Source organism: Sceloporus occidentalis, unplaced genomic scaffold (genome assembly GCF_023333645.1).
Source record: "Sceloporus occidentalis isolate IW3139 unplaced genomic scaffold, rSceOcc1.0.p SCAF_3, whole genome shotgun sequence".
NCBI lineage: Eukaryota > Metazoa > Chordata > Lepidosauria > Squamata > Phrynosomatidae > Sceloporus > Sceloporus occidentalis.
This window is the reverse complement of record NW_028316983.1, coordinates 68090065-68116088: the sequence shown is the minus strand read 5'-3', so window position 1 is coordinate 68116088 and position 26024 is coordinate 68090065. Positions and strand designations below refer to the sequence as shown.

Genomic DNA, 26024 nt, shown 5'->3' with positions numbered 1-26024 from the left:
AGAACAAATTGGGGATCTGGATATGTTGGCTTGGAGAAGATAAGACTGAGAGGTAACATGATAACTATCTTCAAAAGTCTGAAGAGATGTCATGTAGAAGATGGAGCCAGCTTCTTTTCTGCTGTTCCAGAGACTAGGATACAAACCAATGGGTTCAAATTACAAGAAAATAGATTCTGCTTAAACTACGAACCCTTATTGCTGTTGTAAGAGATGTTCAAAAGTGGAATAGATTAAATTAGAGGGTGGCAAAACCTCACCTTTGGAGCTCTTTAAATAGAGGGTAGATGGGCACCTTTCATGAGGACTTCAGTTGAGTATTCTCAAGGGTTCAGACCAGAAGGTCCTTGTGGTCACTTCCATCACTAAGATTCTATTATTTGCCTGTATTTTATCCATAGGAGGAAACATGCAGTTACCTCTCACACACTGCAATCCTGCATGCTAAAGGATAAACATAACCAGATTTTCTGAGTTCCCTGGGTCTCAGTTCCCCTTTTTTATTAAATTAGTTCTAGCTGCAAATAACATTTAAGAAGAGTTATACCCCCTAGAAGTTTCTGAAGGTGCAATTCTCTGTCCCACACCCCCATTTTCTTTCTGGCAATAGGGAAATGCCTTTTGGTGGGAGGAGAGTGCAAAAAGACTACAAAAATTCTCTCCCAAGGAAAATTAAAAGGCTGTAAGGCAGATAAAAGAAGTTCAGCACTCTGCATAAAGCTATCATTTGGTTGTAGGAATTTTCTTAGCAATCCAAAGAAGCTCCTTCCTCATAGCATTGCTATGGCAAAGGCTTTTCTATAATTGTGCAGTGAGAATGATAACTGGAGACTATTTATAGATTTTATTTCTAGATTCCAAGCACACCTGCTCACACACTGCCATATCCCCTCTCTTGCACTGCATCTCTCTCTTGAGAGACTACCCTGCTGGAATATTACAGAACAAGTAAAAAGCTGCAAGGGAACACTTTCACTGATGACACAAAGAATCCTCATCTGTAAGGATCAGGAGGATCTCTTTCGTATTTCCCAGTCACACAAGCTAAAGCTGCTTCATCTTGCAATGGTCACTCCCACAGTCACAGATCCTGGATTGGCAAAAAGAAGGCAGTACAAGGTCAATGCTTAGGGACTATGGGAATCATACTTGACAAAATCTGGAAGACATGAGGTTGCCTAACTCTGCCTTCCCATTATCGAGCAAACAGTGCTGCAGGGTGCACATGCATGTGTCTTTGTATTACATGATCTTGTGATTTTGTGCTTTCTGATCACATGCAAACATTTAAATTGTTTTCTATAGAACAGGGTGGGAATAACGTGGCCTCCAAATCTTCTTGAACTGCAATTCCATGCACTGTACAACCTAGCTATGTTGACTAAGGCTGCTGGGAGTTACAGTCCATCAACACTTGCAGGGACACAGAATCCCTTATATTAGCAGGCCATTAGCCTAGCTTTGCAAGAAGCATTTGATCCAACTTTAAAGTGGGGGAAAACAGAAATATTACCCAAGGGGACTGTGTGGTTATAGCCAAGAACTAAATAGCCAAGGCAATTTTTAAGTAATCAACAGTCTTTATTATCCTGTGCTTTAGAATGTATTTTTGATATTACAGCTACTGTGTGACAATGTTCTAAAGCATGAAGGTGCATGAGCAATTCAAGATTCCTCACAGATACAATAAGAGCGATGCCATTGTTGGCCAACACCAGCGAGATTCCTGGTTCCTTCTACTCTTTCTTATTGCTCCACTGGGCAATTCTCCAAAAGATGGGAGTTCTCATGAAACGGCCAGATTTCATGTAGGCAGAAATCTTTTCCAGCGCCTGCAGGGAAAACCAGCAGAAGTATCCGTATTAGACTCCACTATTGTTACATGTTCCAACCATCTGTACTAGAATCCTGGAGGAAACTTTTAACTGCTTGTTTAGTATGTGATTCTGAAGGGTTGCGTGGGGCTGGGAAGCAGCTATGTGTTATCTAGATCAGCTGAGGAGGGGGCTTCTTGATCTTCAGGATACCACATAGGCAGCTATGAGGCTACCATGAGATTCTTTGCACCCAAGGAAGTATTTGCCTGCACAGAAATACACATGTTTTTTTCAATGTGGAAATGTATGTTTCTGCACAGAAAGTGTTTTTCTGCACCTGTTTTCTGCAGACATTTCTTGTTTGCAAGCATCCAGCTGCTGAATTACTATGGTATAAGTCAGACTTATACCATTGCAACTCACTTGTTTGATCATTGTGAAGGTTGGAATTCACTACTGACTCAAGAATGACCAACCCTGTCTCTCAAAAAACACTATTTGTCAGCAGCAGCAGCCCCAGAGCCTGGTGACTTCCGGATTGGTGGTGAGCAGGGAGACTAGTAGACAAACATCAAGCTATTTTCCTTATTAATGGCTATACTTTCCTATCTTCCTAGACAAAGAACAGTGACATTATCCTCCAGATGCCTGTAGTTGTGTGTCCAGCTATAGCAGGGATGGAAAATTTGAAAAGGGGGGGGGGGGGCATTAGCAACCAAAAGACTTTGGATGGTTATATTACCTGCTCCTGAAAAAAGAAGACATTTGTTTTTTGTTGTTGTTGTTCCAAAATGACCCTAAACACTGTCTAAATGGCATAGCAGCATTCTCATCATGGTTTTGGCTTTCTCAGCCATGTTCGGCCCAAGAGAAGTCTTTATTAACACCTGGAAGTATACAGAAGCCACTTGCTGTTCACTTGCAGTTTCAAAAATAAGGCTCTTCTGTCCCTAAATAGCCCTAGGAGGGCAAAACATGATGGAAATGCACCCACAAGCTTTAGATGGCATTTGTGAACAAAATAATTTAAAATATTTTTTGTTTTGTTTTGGAGGAGCTAGGAGTCTCCAAATATGGAAGAAATGCCCTTCATATTCCCAGAGGGCATTTTGGAATTTTAGGGAAATGATTCTTGGGGACCTAGGAGCCACAAAAACCATCTAGGGGCCATAAGTGGATCAGGGATGCCCATTTGCCCACCCCTGGGCTATAGCTGGGTGCTGGGTGCATGTTGACTGCTCCTCCACCCACACTCTCCACTGACCAGGAAATGCCTGATTTTAGGTAGTTGCTGCTGAGAAATGGTGGCGGGGGGATGTCAGATGGGCCATTATTGTGTCTACATCTCCTGATACACAATATTAGCCCATGTGTATTACTGCCAAGAAAATATATTTCCTGCACAGAAAAATCATGTGTATTTCTGCTTAGAAAACGAAGTGAATTCATGCACCAACAAATATTTCCTGAAGCACAGGCATTGTTTGGGAAATGTACAGAAATTTTCCATGTTCTCACCCAGTGGGGAGAACATTGTAGGGATTATTTATTCTTGCCTGTGAATGTTGTATGTGCCTAGGTGGGACAGAAGGTATCTATAATGCACACAGCTATCAAAAACTTTGGCATTGGCCTGCTCTACACATCACTGGGGTTTCAATGTTTTAAATACATGTATACATGCATACCTATGATATTCCTGGAAATAACTCAGGTCTAGACTGAATGTTTGTTCCAGGCTGAAGCCGGGAGCAGGTGTTGAGGCTCAGTACACCTCCCTTTCCCCTCCCTGCTTCCCACAGCATAAGGTTCTTAGCACACACAAAAAATGGCTTGTATCAATCCAAACAGGGGTTCCCTTGTACAGAGAATCAAGTCATAATAATGGTCAACAAACCAGGAAAATAAACCAGAATTAGGAGAGACGGGAAGTTCATTTCCAGCGTAACAAACCATGATTGGCATCACAGTCTCTCATTCATACAAACAAGATCCAGACTCAGGCCCGTTACAAACGGGTGTAAAGTACGTCCTCAGGACGTACCTTCTGGACGCCCCTAACCCTAGTACCTCCTGAGGACGTACAAAATGGCGGTGCCCATTCTATTATGGGCGCCGTCATCTTGACGTAGCAGACGTTTAGCGTCCGCATGTCGCGCTGCGCAAATGACGTCTCGAGTGTGCCATTGGCGCCTCACGACGTCATTAGCGCGCCGCAATAAGAAGCGCCATTTTGGGGGTTCTTTTTTGCAGCACAGAGGAGCCCCACGGTTTGGCCTCTAGGGCTCCTCCGCACCGCAAATGATGGTGCTGCCAGACCACTGTGTTCAGGTGGTTTGTAAAGCACCTTAGTTCTTTGTCATGGAGTGTGGTGTCAGCTCCTTCCTGAGATTATCATTCAGTTCAGATGATCTATGGCAGGGGTGAACAGCCAGCTTCTTCTCAAATATTTTAAAGCAAAATAAAGGATCTGTCATAGATCCTTTAAACCAGCAACAACAACACACACACACTGACACCTTGAAGCTCTTGGATATGTAGTATTATAGCACAACATAGAGTGTTCTTTGGTTAAAATATGCTGATATCCTACATCGGCTTCTTAGTAACAAATCTGTAGTTAAGGAGTGTCTCTTGGCATGAACACCTAGCCCAGCTGAACAGCCAGCAGCCACACTGAGGTGTTTAGCACATGGAGCTTTTTGGTCCGGGGTGACTGAGGGTCCAACGATGCGAATTCACGTTATAACGTGAATTTGTTATCAGACGAGATTCCTTTCTATGGGCGGTCCTTCTGTGGTGCTTCCGCAATGATTCCAAAGTGACTCCTAATTTTGGTGAAATCGGAAAAAAGTGAATTCACAGAATTCGCTTTCAAGCTCACTTCGATTTCACTTCGAATTGGTCTGGTGTGTAAGATCACTCTGATGTTGCCTCCCTTGGCCCCCTGCGTCCTGCTCTTTCATCCCCCTCCTCCTCCTTCATGCCATCTCATCCTCTTTGTCATCCTGCCACCCATCCCATCATCCCCTGCCTGCTCCTGCATCCCGATCCTGGCCCCAGTGACCCCCTGTGACCTATCCCATCATCCTCTGCCTGCTCCTGCATCCCGAACCTGGACCCAGTGACCCCCTGAGACCTATCCCATCACCCCCTGACTGCTCCTTCAGCCCAATCCTGGCCCCAGTGGCCCCCTGAGACCTATCCAATCATTCCCTTACTGCCCCTTCAGCCCGATCCTGGACCCCAGTGACCCCTGCTACCTATCTCATCATCCCCTGACTGCTCCTTCAGCCCAATGAAGGATTGACAGCTTAGGAGGGGGCAGGGAAGGAGGACAGCGTCCAGATCCCCAGTGAGCATGCATGAGGGTGCCGATTTGAATCGTTGAACCCTCTGGTGTGGTAATACAATGTGCACTCACTACGCTTTGCTTGAATCCACATCACGTGACTTGTCTGGAATCGAACTGGCTCCGTTTTCCCCTCGATTTGGAAGGGCAACGGAAGGGCAACCAGGTGTGGTAAAAAATCACATTTTAATGTGAATTTGCATTGCTAGACAGGAGTGACTCTGGATCTGGTGGGAAAAAACATCATGCTTCACGTTGCTAGAACAGGAGTGACTGTGGATCTGAGCTGCAAACCCCCCACATGATAAGGCTCTGAGTGAAGGAGGTCTGTTCAGTTGCCAATCATAAGATAAGGAGGATTATGTTTCTAGCTTCCTCCCATCAGTTAGGAAGCCTGTGACAAGGAATTGCAACAGGGGTCCTGCTTCTGATTGCTGCAACCTCACTTGCTACCAGGAGGGGACTGGAAATGGTAATCCTTCTTGCACACCAAACTGCAGCTAAACAGAAAGCCTTCACTCTATGTGGCAGGTGGTTGTTAAGTTGGGAGGGGCTGGCATTTACAACACAGTAACTACACAGTGTTACTGAACAGAGAACAATTACATAGTGCTAACTCTAGGTTACAAATCTATAACTATAAAATAGAATGCCAGACATTATTTAGTGACACCTCCTGGAAGTAACTTCTGAGTTTAAAGAAATACAATATTTAACTGTCCTGACCTCTGAAGAAATGGTGTAGGCCTCCAACTACAGTATTTTTTTACTCCAAATTGAAAGCATACTCTTCTATTCCTACTAGAAGGGTTTTCAACACTGGGGGCTGTTCTGCTTTCCTCTTAATAAGGCAGTCTACAACAGAAGCCTGGAATCATTGTCCAAAATCAGGCTTTACACTCAACACAGAACAATCTGCAAACACTTCACTACATGACAAAAGATTAAGTGGTGGAATCTGGTTTGTTAGTGATTGTGATATGTAGTGACATTGTAGAAAGCTGAAAAAAATTGGAAAGATTCTTAGGAGAAAGGAATATTTGCCATTAATTCCACTAAGTTCCCTTTGATAGAAAATGCCCAAACAACCCTTCATTTTGGCATTTCAAGTGTAAACCATGGTAAGTTTCACCTCAAAGCGATCCAGGAAATCCTTTAGATTTTTGAATTCATCCAAGCATTTTGGCTGAAATATCCGGTGCATATCCAAACCATCATATACAAGGAAATCGACATAGGTGATCTAAGATTTAAAAAAGAAAGAAAAAGGAAAAAAAGGAGACATTGTAAAGTGAAGAATTGACTTAATATAAATTTTGCCCTCCATATAAACCATACCCAAGATCTGTACCTTATTTGCAGCAAACCATTTTCTGTTCCCCAGAAACTGGGAGAACAGCTTAAGCTTCCCAGGTAGCTGTTCAATGTACTCAGGCTTCAATTTTTCCTGCAAAAAAAAGATGTTGAGTATCACCCATAGGCTCAATTTCAGCTAACCTCTTCAGAAACCTCAAGAGATTTTGCATTCCTAAGTCTCTTTTCCTCTTTTCTCACAAAACCCTGTCCACTTCTGTCAACTTTACAAGCAGAATTTTGTCCCCTTCTCAATCCTAGGAAGGGACAAAGAATATTTAGTAAGTCTTACATAAGTGCTATCTTCTGACACACTCATTGCATATTTATCCTCCCAGTTGTCAAATGTCAAATGATTTGCTGAATTCCCAGTCTTATCCCATTCAGAAGGAGAACACAAGCCACATAACTCACAAAATCTGGGTTATAGCATATTCCTGCAAGGCCCATTCGTAAATCCATGACTTGGTTCTCAAGCATATCCATTCGAATTATTTCCTCTTCACTCTCACCACCTGTAGCAACACAAGACACAGAGAAAGTAAAAATATTTCCAACTCCCATCACCAATTTGGCCTTACATTACTTTGGAGTGTTAAACCTGTAGAAAATCACTGGCTGCTTGAACACTCACACATCTTGTGCTTGCGTGCAATGTATCGCAGGATGGCATTACTCTGTGTAAGCTTTGTCTCACCATCAATTAGATATGGCAGCTGGGGAAAGAGAGGAAGATTAATGGCATTGCTGGAATTTTTAAGTGATTTTCATATTTGGTCATCCTCACTAGTTGTTGTTGTGGTCGCCCTAATTAATTCCACTCAGCATCAACAGAGGAAGCGTGACCCTGCTGGTGCTATTAGACCTCTCAGCAGCATTTGACACAAGAGACCATGACATCCTCTTGGAACGCCTGAGATAGCTACGATTTGAAGGCACTGCTTTGCAGTGGTTCCGTTCCTTCCTCTCAGGTAGATTCCAGAGGGTGATGCTCAGGGACAGTTGCTTTTAAAAAACAGAGCTGAATTGCGGCATCCCTCAGAGCGCCATCCTGTCCCCGATGTTATTCAACATCTATATGAAGCCACTGGGAGAAATCATCCATAGACATGGAGTGGGGTGTTATCAGAATGCTGATGACACCCAAATATACTTCTCCATTCTCGGTCATCAGCAATGATGACATATGACATTTCTCCCTCAATCAATATCTTGCAGCAGTAATGGACTGGATGCGGGAAAACAAGCTCAAGCTGAATCCAGACAAAACGGAGGTACTTACGGTAGGGTTCCCCCAAACCAGGTATCGGGCTGCAACCTCCAGTCCTAGAGGGGTTCATGCTCCCCTCAAAGGACTGTGTTCGCAGTTTAGGGGTGCTTCTCGACTCGTTGCTTCAGATGAGAAATCAGGTGAATGCAACGGTCAAGAGTGCCTGTTATCAGCTCTGGCTGATATGTCAGCTGCACCCTTTCCTGTAGCCGGGTGACCCCAAAACTGTAGTACATGCACTGATAACCTCAAGACTTGATTTTTGCATTGCGCTCTACATGGGGCTGTCCTTGTGCCTAGTCCGAAAACTTCAACTGGTACAGAATATGACAGCCAGATTGATTACAGGAACAACTAGGAGTGACCATATTACACCTATATTGAAATCACTCCACTGGCTGCCTATTAGTTTCTGGGCACAGTACAAGGTGTTGGTCATTACCTTTAAAGCCCTCCATGGCTTGGGCCCAACCTACTTAAGGGATCGCCTCCTTCTGTATAATCCGCCCTGTGCACTCAGATCCTCTGGGAGGAATTTGTTGCTGTCCACAAAGACCAGATTGACGGCGACCTCCCAGAGGACTTTTTCCGCAATTGCTCCCACTTTATGGAATGGCCTTGATTATTGTTGTTTTAAAGCAAAGATGAAAATGCATTTTTGGGGGGTCCCAGGATAATAAAAATGTAAACTTTCCCCATTTTTCTCTCTCTGAAATGTCAAAAACTGATCTCTATGTGGTGTACCAGACCTTTTCATCATGTTTGGAGCCCTCGTGGACCCGCTGGGGTCAAAATGAAATTCTGCAAAACAAACAAACAAAAAAACCTCCCAGCTTTTAAAATCTTTTTTGCCTCAAAATGCCCTTTGGGTGCCTGGAAAGGTCCCAAAACATGTCCCCTAGAGGGCATTTGAGGGCAAAATAAATCTCACACACTTACACAAGCACACACACATACATATACATATACACATACTGCAGGTGCAGTGAGGGAGGCAACCCTCAAAAATCTCCTGAACGGTTAATGTGCCCCCCTAGTCTTCTAGAGCTTTCAAAGTCATGCCTGAATGGTCTTGGCTTCTCACATATTTTGACCTGCAAGAATGAAACCAGAAATTCACGAGAAACATCAGGTTTTCTGCGAATGACTTCCTGAGATTGTATTCACATCCTAGTTTTCAAATAAGATGTAGGCCCTATTCAGACTGGCATCAAAAATCTGGAAGGAACTGGGCTGATTCAGATGGCCCTCCCCCAAATCTCTCCGTTAGCAAGTGCCCACTACAAAAAGAGGGGCATTTTAAATCGAATGCATTATGTGCCTGCTGTGAAGGTGCCTGTTGTCAATCAAGCGATCATCATGGTGACGTTTTTGCAGGGGCATCGGAAGTGTCCTCCCCCCTCCTTTTTTTTAAAGAGCCATGCACAAAATGCCCCAAAGTGTCAATTTTTTTAAAACCTCTTTTTTGTGTGTTGTGTGTTTATGTGGGCATTTGGGTCAGATCTGCCCCGTCCCCGTTTTCAATCCCATGCAAGCTAATGGATCCCCCTCTCCTTGCCCCCCAGAATGCCTCTTACACATGAAATAATAATGATAATGATAATGATAATGATAATGATAATGATAATAATAAATTCCTCACCTCAGAAATGCTAGTAAAGGATGCAATTGCCATGCATTCTTTTTTTTTCTTTTCTTCCAAAAGCAATTCAGGGCAGCCTCTGAATTCAGTAGCAAAAGCAAAAAATGTAACATTCCAATTGTAAGTCTAGCCCTTTGCAACATTTGTAACATTCCCCTTTGCTGGAAGGGAGCAGATGAAAGGGAAAGTGCACAAGCTGCTAGCGCTGCTCTATCTGCCTCAAGAAAACAAATCATGCACATATTTGGTCAAAAATAATTTTTTAAAAATATGAAAAGGGGTGTGTGCCTGATGTGAGCTCCGTTCGTGCCCTGCCTTTGACCTGACCTGACCTGACCCTTTTCCTCCTGCTAGAGGAGCTTTGCCATTGCCTTCCACTGAGGCTGAGAGAGTGTGACCTGTCAGTTCCAACTAAAGTAGACCCATGGAATCAATTGGGAATAAAATGGAAATGCAGCACAGGCATTCCTGTAGCATCCTCATATAACACAAATAATAATAATAATAATAATAATAATCTGTCAGGGATGATGGGAGTTGTAGCTCTTCACCTCTGGCTCGAACTCACCACCTTGTTACGCACCGGCGCTGACCAGTTTTGGCCAGTGGTTAAAGCTTTGCTCTAAAGCAGCAGAGTTACAGAGAATAGGCTGAAGACCCTGACAAACTCTCCAAGACTTCTCACTCTTGCTTCCACAGAAGTCTTCCCACTTCTTCAGGATCCTGCTGGCTCTTGTATCTTCACTCAAGACACCAGACAACTCAGTAGTCTTATATAAAAGATCTACTTTATTCTACTATATACAGCTCCAAAACTATCCAATACAACTCCTCACTACTATCCACTACTACCCAGAATTAATGATTTCATCATCTCAGCCTTGACCACTTAACAATTCTCAGGTGTGTTCAATTATCCACTTTGCATTTCTGTCCTTGGCATTTAGGACTTGTTAATTACATTACCTTCTACACCTGTGTGGCTCTTAATTGCTTCTGCTGAGTCACCCTGACTCTCACATACATGTTTTATTTCATTCACTGTATATCCCATGTTGCATTTTCCTTAACATAATCATCATCATCATCATCATCATCATCATCATCATCCAGGAGCAAGAGGAAGTGAAAATAGAACAAGCAGCCTGATTTCCCTACATGCCCCAGCGTAGCCCCGCAACCCAATTCCCCCTGGAAATCCTCCTCCTCCTCCTCCTTCCTTCAGACCCTCTCCTTTCTTGGGGATGCCCATTGACCCTTTCCCCCAGCTCCTTCATCCTCCTCCTCCTCCTGCGCCGTTTTAGGATCCCCTCTATGGCTCCCTTCCTCCCACAGCCCCTTTCTCCTCCTCCTCCTCCTCTTCCTCCTCCTCCTTCATCACTTTCTCCACCCCCCACCTCTTTCTGACAGCCTTCTGCAGCCCAAAAGTCACCCCTGATTTCTCCCTTTCTCCTATCACCCTTTGCATCCAGTGATTCCCCTTTATTCGGCTCTTTCCTCCTCCTCCTCCCCATTACCTTCTGATGATGGGAGGGAATGCTCTGACCTCTGCCTGCCCCCTGACCCTAATCCCTCCCTAATTTGTCCCGATCATGATCAAGGGCAAGTTCAAATTTCGCGCAACCTGAGTCTTTTGGGAAAAGACAGATTTTAGCCCAAATCTGGATACCTCGGTGTATGGAGCATTTCCTTGTGCAAGCCCCGACATGGATTGTGATGGATTCGGATCCAATATGAACTTCACATGCAAGAATCGCTTTCAAACCCGTTTTTTTCTGTAGTCTGAATGGCCCTGTAAACTCTACTTAAAGCAATATCTCACTTAGGAGCTTGAAATAAGGCAAGAATCTCTTTGTAAAAGCACAAAAAGACTTGCTGCTAATATTTAACCCAAGTTTGGAAAACTTAGCTTTTAGAACTCAAACTCCAAAAATCCCCCAGCCTGCATGGCCAGTGACTGTCCTGACTGGGTGGTTCTAAGACCTGTAGTTAAAAAAAATAACTTTTTCAGATTCTGGTAGCAGTTTCCACACACCTCAAAATCATCACCAGCAAAATAATTCTACTTCCACACCATCATTCAACATTAATTGTGATACTACAGTTGCTACATACATTTGGGAAGTCCAGACCCAGTTTATCCTTCACATCGGTCCACTGACTTCTGTCAAAATCAGGAGCTGCAAATATAGATACAAACAATAAATTACAAATTCATGTCTGTTCCTGCCCAGGATAATTTTCTCCATTATGTCTATAGCATCTTCCTTTTGCCAATAGTGGAGCACCTCACACTGCAAACTAACTTGGAAGCAAACACTGTTGAACATCTTGGTACGTACTTCCAATAAATATAAATATTATGCCATAGTCCAATATTTCAACAATAAAAACTGGAACACGTATAGCAAAGCAACATCAGAGTATGGTCAAGATGGCAAAAGTTTTAATGAAAAGCAAGAGAGAATCTGCAGCAGTTTGTGTCTGCCCAAGTCTACAGGAAAGGGCAAGATTCTGTAGTGCTTTCCCTCTCTGCTCCCGTCTGCTGACTCAGTTCAGTGCAAAATACAGTCAGAGCTCTCTATCCATGAATCGATAGATTCTACTATCCACAGCTTGAAAATGTATATTTTAAAAAAATAATCCCAAAAGCAAACCTTGATTTTGCCATTTTATATAAAGGACACAGTTTTACTACCCCACTGTATATAATCAGACTTGATCATCTACATTTTGGTATCCACAAGGAATCCTGCAGCCAAACCAAGGGATACTAAGGGTCCACTGTACTATAACAGTTTGAACTCAGATTACTGCAATTGAAGTTAGCAGAAAACAAAGTGGGAATGTGCAGAGAGGAGAAAGAAACTGAGGGCCCGAACAGACAGGCCAAAATAAAGCTGCTTTGGGTCACTTTGAGGGATGCTGTTTAAATGACACACACATCTTAAGAGGCCAGAAGCTGTGCCAAAGCTACACTCCACTCCTTAGGACTGAGGTATGGCTTTGGCATGGTTTCCAGCCTCTTAGGACATATGCAGCATTTAAACAGCATATCTCCAAAGTGACCCAAAGCAGCTTTATTTTGGCCTGTATGTTCAGGCCCTGAGACATTTTAAAAGTACTGAAAAATTGGGATGACAGGGAATTAACTGAAACTGTCTCTGCCAAATTGAGACAAATGGAGGGTATGTTATGCTATTGTGCCTTGTGACTGCACAGTTAATTCTTCACTGATACCAGCTTTGCCACTAGCATTAGGTAAGTAAAGAGAAAGCATTTCTTTTATTTAATTGTATTAATATTTAAACAGAGCACAGGCATTACTAGTAGATATTCTCACTGCTAGAATACAGGTCTGTAATGGACACACTGTCTAATATACTTTTCATGAAGTAATTGTATGTAGATGTTTCCTTGATCACCAAAAATAGCCTAGTAAATGAGAATTACTGGATCATTTGTTCAAGGTTTGCTTCATCAGGCTCAGACCTTGTCTTTCCTTTTATATAAAAGTAAGACTGCATTCTGTATACAATGAGCAAGTTGAAGCAAAATGTTACCTGCTTGCATTTTATCAGTGTAATCTTGATTTAACCAAACATATACATTTGACTTTGGGTGTTATAAATCTTAACTCTCATTTGATCCTGCCTCACCCTATCAGTAGCCATATCTCATTTTGTACTGGATGTAGCAATGCCGTTCTTAGATTTACTGATGTAATACTTGCATTAGCATAGCTTGTTTACAACTTATGAAATGTAAGTCCTGTGCATGGTTTTAAACTTTAAATCTTAGAGATAGCAGTAGCCGGAAAGGTAATGATGTTAACTTTAAGCTGGATGCCAGGCAGATGCTCAACAGTTTAAGCTTCCAGTTCATATTCTATTTGATTTATCTTATTTTGTATGGCTCCTACTTAATTTGTCCCTGTGTGGCCCTTTATAGGAAATAAAAAAACGGTTTCCCATCTCTTCTTTATTCCTGAAGTCCAAGTGGTTATAATGGGACACCTGTTCTGTTCATTTTTTTTCTCCATCTGGATCAGTTGATGGTTGTCTAGCCTGGTGTTTTTTGCAAGCCATCAGCATGCACTGGATGATGAATCAGAAACCAGTGAGTGGCCCATTCATGGTCTGCTGTGCACCTTCTACCCAGCTCTAATCTAGAAGATCAGAGCTAATGATTACATGTCAGGAGTTACTCCTCTTCTTTCCATAGTATAGTATAATGTGACTATTACTTATATTTTGTATTTTTATTCTATGTTGTAATATTGTAAATTGTTTTATTATTGTTTCTGTTGTAATCCGCTTTGATTCCTTCAGGAAAAGGCGGAATATAAATAGATTATATTATTATTAATTATATTCCAATTATATAATGTTGGGACCCACATGAATCATTCCTAGATGGGTCAAATTGTTCTTGAGATGCCATTGCTTTCTCTGCTGTCCTATCACTTCCATACAGAATGGATACAAGCACAGTAAACAAGACAAAAAAAGAAAATAGGGAATTGTTCCAACTATTCAGGGGCATCATTCTTGTTCAAAATATTTTGTATCATTTCTGTCAGCAACGAAATGGGGTGGAGGCTTAGAGATCATTGTGGAAGAGGGATAGCAGCAACCCTATATGTACCTAGGGGAAAGGGAATGGGAATGGGGCAGGACTTGTTCCCCTGCAGGTCTTGTTTCCTGGAGGAAAATAATTACCAATAGTGCTGAAGATTTGTTCCCTGATTTATGATACTGAAAATGTTGTTTGTTTTAAGGGACACAATGTCTAAATCAGGCGGTGGTCCATTTGTTGTTGTTGAACTATAGCTTCCATAAACCCAAACGAGCACATTAAATGGTCAAGGATGCTAGGAACTGCAGTTGCAATCTGAAAACATCTGGAGTGCCACATGCATGGCCTGAATAATCTGGTTGAGGAGCTATCAGATTACGAGTTTCAAAGATTTATTTTATTGTTTATAGTTCTTTCCCACCTAACTGACATAAAAGTAGCACATATTTTCCCTCTCCTCTTCCTCTCCCCTTTACCCTATAACACAACCCTGCAAGGTTAGATTATGGAGATTGGCCCTAGTTCTCCAAGTGAGTTTAATGGATAATGGGATGTATGTTATCGAGTTTGGATTTATATAAATTTGGGGTACCAAGTGATCAAAAATCATGACCCCTGATTGACCCCATCGCAGCCGCCATTACCCTAAAAGCGAGCTGACCACATAGCCAGGCAGCCTGGCAAGGCATGGCTATAGCAAAGGGTAGATTTAGACCTTTCGGAACCAGTTCTGGGAGTCGCCCTTCCAGTTTCACCGGCAACCTAAAGAATGTGGACAGAAGAAGTTTTCCTCACCTATTGATGGCATTAAGTACTCAGCCATCTAGATAGTGGTCCTCTCTCAAAGAAATGGCAGACCCTTTTTGTGTATCTATTGTTTAGCTGTAGTCCTAGACAAAGATAAGACATTAAGACCTTTGTTCCGCAGGTAGCTATAGCCTGAGGATATGTTTCGCAGTATAAATAAGACCCAGATTTCAGCCCTCCTTTGGGCTTGTGAGCTGAAGTTCCAAACCTCAAACTCTGTGTAGCAACTGCTCCAGAGCTCTCTTGGGCACCGTGCCCCGCTGAAATCAATTGAGCAAGCCAAAGCCCACTGTCTCTTTCGGGCCTCTTGTTAGCTTAGCCCGCTGGAACTTAGCTCCTCGCCTCCGCGGTCGCCGCTTGCTTTCCCCGCTCCCCGCGGCCGTGTCCACCTTCCAACATCCATCACATCCGTCGCTTGGAGAAGACTCCTAAGGTAATTATTTCAACGGTGCCTCTATCCTTTCTCCTTTAACCCCAAACTCTTCCCCTCCCTTGCTTTAGCATTGAATGTGTGTGTGCGTGTGTGATTCCTTTTGCTGTGTGGCTTTAATAAATGTTCAGCAACTCATTGGCATTGGAGTCTCTGTTTCTTGGGGTTGGACTAGATGACCTCTGGTATACACATAGGGACCCGATCCGCTGCGTGCGTTGTTAGGACACGCCTCTTGTAAATTTGAGCTAATTAAATCCCCCTAATTTGATACTTCCTAACATGTAGAACCCAGATCTTCCAACTCTAAGCCAAATCTTCTAACCAATATGCCACACTGTCTGTCCAGTTTCATATGAGAGGTGCATCAGACTTTATATATAACAAAGGCTTGTCTTTTAGCCACTTCAAATCAAGAGGAAAAAGCATTAGCATTGTCCTTCTACATACATGTTTAAGTCATTAGTAAGAAGGAGGGATCTTGTAAATGACACTTGCATTAAATTAGGTTTATCTAATTAAATACAGTCTCTTGAAACAGTAAATCTTCATGCTTTCCTTTTTAAAAATTCCTATTTTAAAAAAATAGAAAGTGCATTCCTTTAGGGAGGTGGTGAACCTATGGATCAACTAAATTTTGTATGAATGTTTATGTGTCTTCTAGTTGCTTGTCAATTTATGGTGACATTATTATTATTATTATTATTATTATTATTATTAACCTTTATTTATAAAGCGCTGTAAATTTACACAGCGTTGTACATACAATCTTTTTAATTAGATGGTTCCCTGCCCTCAGGCTTACAATCTAAAAAGACATGACATAAAAGGAAAAGGGAAAGGTGGTGGGGCTAGTACGCTAATACATATAAAGTACATAGCAATACAGGAAATGGTTCGATAAAACAGGCATCGAAAGAACATCAAATAGCAAGCAACAATTATGCAATGCCTGGGAACGCTTCTCTGAACAGGATGGTCTTCAACTCTGTTTTGAAGCTGGTTAAAGAAGTGATGGCCCTTGCTCGCAGGAGAAGAAGGTTCCAGGAGTGAGGGGCAGCAAGTGAAAAGGGGCAAATCCGAGATGGGGCAGAGGAAATCCTGGGCTGGGACAGCAGACCTTGACTACCAGAATGGAGGGCCTGAGTGGAAAGGTGAGGAGAAAGAAGGTCTGATAAGTAAGGAGGGGCCAGCCCATGGAGGGTTTTAAACGTCGACAGCAGGAGCTTATACTGAATGCGGAAAGGGAGGGGGAGCCAGTGAAGGGATGCAAACACAGGAGAGATATGGTCACAGCGGTGGGTGGAAGTGATAATGCATGCAGCTGAATGCTGGACAGAGATTAAAGGACGGAGGTGAGAAAGAGGAAGCCCAGCCAGGAGGACGTTACAGTAATCCAGGCGTGAGACCACTAGGGCATGGACCAGGATCTTGACAGTAGAGGTGGAAAGATATGGTCGGATTTTAGCAATATTGTACAAAAGGAATCTACAAGCCTTGGTTGTGGTCTGGATCTGAGGGATACACGACAGAGAAGAATCAAAGATGAAACCAAGACTGCGGGCTTGCTGGACTGGTTGAATAGAAATGTTGTCCACAGAGACAGAAAAGGAGTGTTGAAGGGTGGGCTTAGGAGGAAAGACAAGAAGCTCTGTCTTAGACATGTTGAGCTTCAAACGCCGATGGCGCATCCACTGCGAGACAGCTGTGAGGCAAGACGAAACTTGCTGTTCAAGGCTTGGAGAAAGGTCAGGGGCGGAAAGATACAATTGGGTGTCATCGGCGTATAGATGGTAGGAAAAGCCAAGAGAGCTAATGAGTTTTCCTAAGGACAATGTGTAGAGAGAAAACAGAAGGGGACCCAGAACAGAGCCCTGCCTTGGGCGGAAACCAGACTGAAAGGGATCGAGGATGGAGTTGGCTTCAAGAAACTTAAGACAGTGCGAAGAAACAACCTGTTCCAAAACCTTAGAAAGAAAGGGAAGAAGAGAAATCAGACGATAGCTAGACAAAGAGGAGGGGTCAAGAGACGGTTTTTTTCAGAATTGGGGAAATGAGAGCATGTTTGAAGTCCGAAGGGAAGGAGCCTGTAGAGAGAGAGAGATTGAAGATATGGAGAAGCGAGGGCAGAAAGGAGGGAGCTATAGAGATTAGAAGACGAGTAGGAATTGGATCAAGAGAACAGGTTGCAGGTTTGGAAGAGTTCAGAAGTGTAGAGAGTTCATCCAAAGAGGCAGGAGGAAACACAGAAAATTTGTTAGACGAGGGCGATAGAAGATTAAGAGCAGAAGAAGAATCGGGGGGACTATCTCAGAGCGAATAGTGGAAATCTTAGAGATGAAATAATTAGCAAAGTCATTAGGAGAGAATGATGAAGAGACAGGAGGAGAGGGAGGTTTAAGCAACGTGTTGAAGGTGGAGAACAAGCGCTGCGGGCACCTCTCATTGGCGGAGATCAATGATTTGTAATAATTCTGTTTTGCCATAGAGAGGGCGCATGAGAAGGAAGAAAGAACAAATTTGAAATGGATAAAATCAGGCCGCTGTTTGGACTTTCTCCAAAGACGTTCAGCCGCTCTAGAGCAGGACCAGAGAAACCTAACGATGGGAGTAAGCCAGGGCTGAGGCCTAGTCTTAGAGGAAGAAGTGCGTACAGAGACAGGGGCAAAATGGTCAAGAGTCGAGGAAAGAGTGGAGTTAAATAAAGACATTGCTGAATCAGCAGAATCCCTGAGATTTAGGGAAGAGAGAGATGAATCCAGGGTCAGACCAAGATGGTTAGAGTCAACAGATTGAAGGTTATGAAAATGGCGTTGAACAGTATGACGAGGAGGTGGAGTATAAGCGAGAGCAAAGGAGATTAAGTGATGATCAGATAGTGGAAAGTCAAGTGCCAGGTAGTCAGAAATGGCGCAGTTTGCAGCAAGAATTAGGTCAAGACAGTGACCAAGAGAATGAGTTGAAGAGTTGGAATGTGGTTGGAGGCCAAAAGAAGCTAGCAGAGAGTTAAAGCGAGGTGTTGTAGGGTTATTGGAATCGTCAACGTGGATATTAAAGTCACCTAGGATCAAAGTGGGGACTGAATCTGAAAGGAAGAATGTCAGCCATGATTCAAAGTCTGAGAGGAACTGGGTGGCAGAACCAGGAGGGCGATAGATAACTGCAACCCGGAGCTGTAGAGGAGAAAAGAGTCTAATAGGATGAAACTCAAAAGAAGAGAAATGATAGCTGGGGGGGAAAGGTAGAACTTGGAACTGGCAGGAGTTAGATAGCAAGATACCAACCCCTCCTCCTCGACCCTCAGGGCGGCTAGTGTGGGTGAAGGAGAGACCACCAAGAGAAAGGGCAGTGGAGGTAGCAGTATCATGGGCTGGGAGCCAGGTTTCTGTGAGAGCAAGGAGATTAAAGGATTTGGAGAGAAAAAGGTCATGAATTGCAGCTGCTTTAGGGGCAGCAGAGCGACAGTTCCAGAGGGAACAGAGGAATGGAAGCAGGGAGACAGGGAGAGGCCGAATGGGGAGCAGGTTAGAAGAAATGTGAGGAGCCATGGGAAAGATGGGATTCACTACCCAGTGATCAACAGGAGAAGGTGAGACAATGGTAGAGACAGGAGAAAAAAAAGAAAGAGGTGTAGCTGGCTCTCTTTCTGAGGTGTTAAAGCAGTGTGAAAGTATTGCCAGCTCAGGCCATCTGAGTCGAATGCAAGTAGGAGGTGGGCCTGAAGGAGCAGAAAGTCTTACTTGCTCTTACTTGTATTTACCTTGTAAATTTCATTGGATTTTCTTAGTTAAGGAATAGTCAGAAATGGTTTTGCCAAGTCCTTCCTACAGCACTTTGTTTTTACTGGCAGTCTCCCATTCAAGTACTAACCAGAGCTGACCCTGTTTAGCTTCAAAACTCGGACAGGATCTGGTACCTTATAGGCCATAAATATTTAATCTCTAGGATTGCAGAACTCCCTTGTCAGGTCAGGAAATGCTTAATGCAATATAACACTGTTTCAGGCAAACATTGCTGAGAAGCCAAACTTGAAGGCAGTTCCGTCCACCCCTTGCCTCTCCCCAGCATTTGGTAATTTTACTGTCTTTGACCCTAGAGGTCCTCATAGTTTCTTACCTGGTCCAGCAACATACTGTTTGTCTTCATATGGTGTTTCTGTATATTCTAGAAGCAACCGGATTGCATGGGCAAACTGCAAGAAAACAAAGGGAAAGAATTAATGGGAGAGACTACTAGCCAGTTACTATAGATTGCTTCCATTAGGAGAGACAGTATAGTTTTAAGGAGACATGGCGCAGGGACACAAGTAGCAGTGCAAGGGTTGTTTTAGCTCTTATGTCCTTCTTGTGGACTTTGCATTGGGACATCTAGTTGGCCTTTGTGGGAACTGAATACTGGACTAAACAGGCCTCTTTGATCTAGCCGGAGTATTCTAATGTACAAGTACAGTAGAGCTGCCAATCCCCTCTGTTCAGAAACCTCAAGAAACCCCCATGACAGGTTCACCTTAGGGTCACAATAAATTGGAAATGACTTTAAAGCATACAGCAGCAGCCCAGATCAAGAACTGGTTTGAGCATTGACATAGTGGTTTGAGCATTGGACCCTGGGAGATCAGGGTTTGAATCCCTGTTTGGCCATGGAAACCCACTTTGGGCAAGCCACACTCTCTCAGCCTCAGAGGAAGGCAAAGGCAAACCTCTTCTGCAGAAATCTTGCCAAGGTAACTGATGATAGGTTCACCTTAGGTATGCTATAAATTGGAAATGACTTGAAGGCACACAGCAACAAGAAGTTCAGATTGGCAGTTACTGTACCAAAAGTAATTACCACTGAATCTCACCTCATATTCCACATTGCTGGGAGTACAACACAAGAACAAGACACACTCCACTGTTACAGAAGGGGAAAACCTTACCCTACCCCCCTTCTCAGGTGAGTTTTTACTTCTTTTTCTGAGCCACAGCTTGTCATAGGTTTCTAACTATAGTCTGTCTGAAATAAGAAAACTTCAGACGATGTTTAGTGAATGTTACTTTGGTCCAACCAAACCATCACTAGGATTAAGTACAAATGACATCTTGGTTACGTGAAGTGAATCTGAAAGTGAAATGCTTCTAATGCCTTTGTCACAGTAATAACAAAGGAGAGCAAAGGAGGATGCCTGAACTGAGCTGGGGGCCAACTAGGTTTATCCCCCATCATGATATAATCCTATCATGTAACCCATCAGACAAATGCAAACTTTTTCTGTAGCATTAATTTACAGCAGGGGTGCAAAACCCATACATGTGGCATACTATGTGTATGGTGGACAGCTCCAATGCTCTTCCTCACAGCCAAATGTCCTCCATGCTTTTTCAATCAGCATTCCTCAGACAGGATGGAAATCAGCTGTAGGCTGTCCACATCCATCCCAGTGTTCACACGTTTGTATACATGCATGTATATGTATATGTATATGTAAAAGTATATGTATATGTATATGTGAGTTGCCCCTTTGGGGGACCCACTAAAGGACTGGGGTGAGGGAGAGGACTAGTCCTCCTTTTGGGAAGGCTGAAGAGATTCTTATTACATTTGACCTTTAGCAATGTGACCTGCTAGCAGATACATCTCTTTTAGGCTGCATCCACACTGGAGAAATAATCCAGTTTGACACAACTTTAACTGCCATGGCTCAGTGCTATGGAATCCTGGGGGTTGTAGTTTTGTGAGCCACTTAGCCTTCTCTTTCAGAGATCTCTGATGCCCCAGCAAACTACAAAACCCAGGATTCCACAGCACTGCGCCATAGCAGTTAAAGCAGTGTCAAACTAGATTATTTCTGCAGTGCGGGTAGACTCATAGAGAGCTGAGAAGGAGAGCAAGCCAGGAAGCAAGCATTGGTGTAGTAAAGGGTGGAGAGAGAGATTGCATGGAGAGACATTTGTTTTATTTTGAGAGAGAGGAAGGCCACAGGATAATGGTTGCTCAAACTGTCCCCTACTTCAAATAGCCTGGACAGCCCTAACAACAGAACCTCTGGGCTCAAAATGCTGTTGCTCAATGCCAGGTTAGTAAATAAAAAAACTACAATTGATCCAGGACATGCAACCCAGCCCGCATTACAGTGTCCTGGATGGATGAAGCTGGCGGTGGGTGTAACCTTCTCTAGGTTTTTTGCTCCCAGTCTATGGACTACTTTGCCAAGAGAGGATGAGTTGGCCTCCTCTCTGCTCTCTTTTTGCAAATAGACCAAGGCCTTCTTATTTAAACATGGCTTCAGCTTTTAACTGCTTTTGGTAGTGCAGTGGGGAGGCTCTAATGCACTTTTAACTGTTTTCCTTTAAAGTTTTTAAGTGGATTGTTTTAACACTTTCAAAATTTTAGTGTTTCAAACTGCTTTTAGCTGTAATGTTTTAATGTATGGCATGAGCTTCTTCGTGTATTTGTATGGGAGAAAAGCAGGACATAAATGAAATAAATAAATGTATTTGAACTTCCACCATTCCTTCAACAGTCTTATTCATCAGAGAAAATCTTCTATAACTGTGCAAGCACAACTATGTGCATTAGTTGAAATGGAACATAGATAGGTAAGAAAGTAAGCTGCATAAACCAGTTTCCATGATGTAGACATGTTAGTCTGCTGTAGTCAAAAGAGTAAATGATGTTGCTGCTTCTTAAAAATCTAACAATTGGTATTGTGCCATAAGCTCCCATCAGCAGAGTCCATGAGGAGGAATGAAGGGAGTTGCAGTCCCATCCAGAGGCATTACATGGCTCCCAATCTGGCACTACTAGGGGATACTATCCTGCACCAGTCACTCTCCATTATGTATCCTTTCCCAGGAAACTTTTCCTTTGCTGATGAAGAAGCCAGTGGAGCTTCCAAAGCTTGTAATATGTATTTTGTGCATTTTGATTGGTCCTATAAAGGCATCCCCGTTTTGGGGATTTGGGATGTTTATTGTACTTTGCCATATGTCCAACATAGCTACCACTTGATGTGTTTTCTATTCTTTGGTGTGTTACTTCTCTTCTTCTCAACTCCACGGCAAAGGGCTGAGGCCAGGATGCAGCAAAAGAGAGGCGTCAAAGGATCCTAGGGCCTGGATTGGCTGGAGGCAGACCTCCCCTCCACATACACACACATACACATACACACCACTTTGGAAAGGGGATCTGGCTACTTGCAGAGTAGAAATAAATAAACTGGGACTTATGCCAAATAAACATACCAAGTAGAGCCTATAAGAGAGGCCTCGAAAGCAAAGCACCATTGGGTCTTTTGAGGTATCTGTGAGTCCCTGAGCAGGGTGAGCATATGTCCTCACTGCAAATGAGGACAAAGCCCCACAAGATGGAGGACATCTGAGACAAATAAAGGAGATGACCAAAGAAAAGGCAAAAACACTCCTATGAATATAAATCCATAGTCCTGCTCCAAATGGAGGGCATTTTGGAATTCCTCGTGGACAGAAGGTGGAAATGGACCCTAGCCCTTGACCCTCAGAGGAGAACTCCAGGCCAGGCCCAAGGAGCCCCCTGCTCCCCGTCCCCCCGGGCCTGGGCTTGCTCCTTCTTCCTAACTTGAAGGTTTCTTCCAGGGAGAGTTCTTGCTTGATCTGTTCAAGGACCCATTTGATTCTCTTTTTGGCTGTCCATGGACTCCTCATTTCTCTCCTCCAGCATCACATCTCAAAACTTGCCCATAGAGGATCATTTATAAATTCTTTTTTTGTTTGTTTGTTTTTGTTTTGTTTTGTTTTTTGGTGTTGAATGGTTTAGCAACCCAGCCTCTATATTCTCTATGGGCAAGTTTCTCCAATGATCCTCTGTGGGCAAGTATGGTTTCCATATGGGCAAGTACTGTTATTTGTTTTAGTATGTCCCATAGGGAATACAATGGCTTGGACGATTCTAACTTCATTGCTCAGTTGTTGGATATCTTTCCTCTTTAGCTGGTCTTCCCAATCTTAGCCTTTTGAGTTCTTGTAACATGTTGTGTCCCTTCAAGTCTTGCCTATCCTGGGCTTTTTTGGCAAGATTTCTCCAGAGGAGGTTTGCCCTTGCCTTGCTCCCCCTGAGGCTGAGAGAGTGTGACTTGCCCAAGGTCACTCAGTGGGTGTCATGGCCTTTGCAAGGAATCAGTCCCTGCTCTCTAGAGTCTAACACTCAAACCACAACACCACCACTGGCTCTGTTCTTGTATAAGTACTAGCATGCAATGCTAATAGCTGGCCCTGCCTGGCACATCAAACCAGATGGTAGAAAGGTTGTTTTGTTGTTGTGTGCTTTCAAGTGAGCCTCTTTGGGTCCCTTTTTGGGAGAAAGGCAGGATAGAAACAGAACAAAACAAATAAATGTATCGAGAGATCTTGTAGCTCCTTTGTGACTCACTGAAAGAAAGAAGTTGGCAGCATGAGCTTTCCCAAACTTCAGCCAACATTTCCTCAGATGCATCTGAAGTCTATGAAAGCTCATGTTGCCAATTTCTTTGTTTCAGTGAGTCTCAAAGGTGCTACAAGATCTCTCTATGTACTAATTCTACAGACTAACATGGTTATATCTTTGAAATAAATATATAAATAAAGTAATTTCTGATTTATGGCAACCCCAACCTATCATGGGATTTTCTTCGCAGCTTTCTTTAGATGGAGTTTGCCCTTACAAGTCCTCTGAGGTTGAGACAGTGTGACTTGTCCATAGTCACCAAGCAAGTCTATGTGGCCAAGCTGAGATTCGAACTCTGGTCTCCAGAGTTATTATCCGACGCTCAAACCACACTTTGAGGGTAGAAAATGAAATGCACAGATATAGGATGGGGGACACCTGGTTGAACGAGACTACATGTGAAAGGGATCTAGGAGTGCAAGTAGACCACAAGTTGAACATGAGTCAACAGTGCGATGCGGCAGCTAAAACGGCCAATGCTAGTTTAGGCTGCATCACTAGAAGTAGAGTGTCTAGATCAAGGGAAGTGATAGTGCCACTCTATTATGCTCTGGTCAGGCCCCACCTGGAATATTGTGTCCAGTTCTGGGCACCACAATTCAAAAAGGACATTGAAAAACTGGAGCGTGTCCAAAGGAGGGTGACTAAAATGGTGAAGGGTCTGGAAAACATGTCTTATGAGGAAAATCTCAGGGAGCTGGGGATGTTTAGCCTGGAGAAGGAAGGTTAAGAGGTCATATGATAGCCCTGTTTAAATACTTGAAGGGATGTCATATTGAGGAGGGAGCAAGCTTGTTTTCTGCTGCTCCAGAGACTAGGACCTGGAGCAATGGATGCAAGCTCCAGAAAAAAGAGATTCCATTCAATATCAGGAGGAAATTCCTGATAGTAAGGGCTGTTCGACAGTGGTAGACACTTATTCCTCAGAGTGCAGTGGAGTCTCCTTCTTTGGAAGTCTTTAAACAAAGGCTGGATGGCTATCTGTCTGGGATGCTTTGACGGAGAGTTCCTGCATGGCAGAAAGGGGTTGGACTGGATGGCCCTTGCGGTCTCTTCCAACGCTAAGATCCCAAGAAATATCGCACAACATTTCTGTAGTGCTTTTGAGTTGTGGACTAGGGCTCTGGAGACCTGGGTTCGAATCCCAGCTGGACCATGGAAACCCATTGGGTGACCTTGGGCCAGTGGCACTCTCTCAGCCTCAGGGAAAGGCAAGGGCAAAAACTCCCTCTGAAGAAACTTGCCGACAAAGCCCCAGGATATTTTAGCCTCAGAAAGAACTTGGAGGCACCCCAGAGAGAAACACTTTCTGGCTGCATCCACACTGGTGAAATAACCAGGTTTGGCACCGCTTTAACTCTTTTCTGGCTCAAGGCTACAAAGAGTTAAAGCGGAGCCAAACTCGGTTATTTCTCCAATGTGGATGCAGCCCTCGACTTACCCCTCTGATGTCCCAGTAGCCCAGTGTGACTCCCATCCTCTTGGCTTGGCGATCCTCGGCCTCCTTTGGCTGGAAGGGCTTCAGAAGGCGAGATCGGCGCTTTTAAACTGGTCCGGGAGAGTTGCCTCCCAGCAGAAGGCGGGGAAGGAGTCTGGTCTGGCCTCGATCTCCCCCGGACTGGCCCTGGGCCACCTCCCTCCTCCAGCCCAGCCTCCATCGGAGCCTCCCCTTCTGGCCTTCCAGCCTTTCCAGCCCTTAGTTCTGCTCTTAGTTCAGATAGTAGGGAGGGCAATCTGCAGGCTGGCCCTTACCCCTTTTTTGGCCATGGGGTCACTGATAGATCGTCACAGTCAAGGAAATGTAGTGTGTATTTGCAATTCAAAGAAGATGTTTCCTTGGAATCCAGCCTGACTCCTTTCTTTGAGAAGCCACAGGATCCTATGTAGGTAGAGAACACCAGAAGTCTTCATGTTTTGCATCAGGAAAACTTTAAGTGGTGTAGAGGTAAAGCATGCCCATCAGTGCCAGTATTAGAAAAACATTGTTTTACCTTTGCTGGAGGCAGGAGCCCCAGATGGCAAGGTCCCAGTGCACTGGCTGACCAAAGGGGGAGATGCCAGCCTGCAGATAGCCCTCCCTACCATCTGAACTAAGACCAGAAACAGAAAAGGCAGACCTATGACTAACATCTTCAACATTTTCCTCCTGTTTGCCTGATGAAGAAGCCAAGAGTGACTTCGAAAGCTTGCAGCATGTAATTGTGCGTTTTGGTTGTTCCAATAAAGGTATCATTGTTTGGATGTTATTGGTTTTATAAAATGCATGTTGTTCTTCTGTACCTTCCAGTCCTTTCCCACCGATGGTACCCCTGAGGCCAGTCTTACTTCCCAGTTGA

At 43.7% G+C, this 26024-nt stretch overlaps 1 protein-coding gene across 1 annotated transcript; it reads right to left on the bottom strand.

The window, feature by feature from the left end:
* Positions 1-1583: 1583 nt before the first annotated feature.
* Positions 1584-25193, bottom strand: LOC149316133 (glutathione S-transferase Mu 1-like). The gene is made up of 8 exons (XM_089514865.1): positions 25130-25193; positions 19366-19441; positions 11550-11614; positions 7157-7238; positions 6937-7037; positions 6521-6616; positions 6302-6412; positions 1584-1832 (listed from the first exon to the last, which is right to left on the bottom strand). The coding sequence occupies exons 1-8, from the start codon at positions 25163-25165 to the stop codon at positions 1737-1739; spliced, it is 663 nt and encodes a 220-aa protein (XP_089370991.1). The 5' UTR covers positions 25166-25193; the 3' UTR covers positions 1584-1736.
* Between the last annotated feature and the right edge of the window lie 831 nt (positions 25194-26024).

What these genes read in the sequence shown, in the direction of transcription:
- LOC149316133 (XM_089514865.1), bottom strand. Translation starts at nt 25,165, where the DNA reads ATGGGAGTCACACTGGGCTACTGGGACATCAGAGGG. An exon ending in GCTACTGGGACATCAGAGGG is followed by an intron (nt 19,442 to 25,129) that starts GTAAGTCGAGGG and finishes GTTTTCTTGCAG; the next exon opens with TTTGCCCATGCAATCCGGTT. An exon ending in ATTTCCTGGATCGCTTTGAG is followed by an intron (nt 1,833 to 6,301) that starts GTGAAACTTACC and finishes TTTTCCCTGCAG; the next exon opens with GCGCTGGAAAAGATTTCTGC.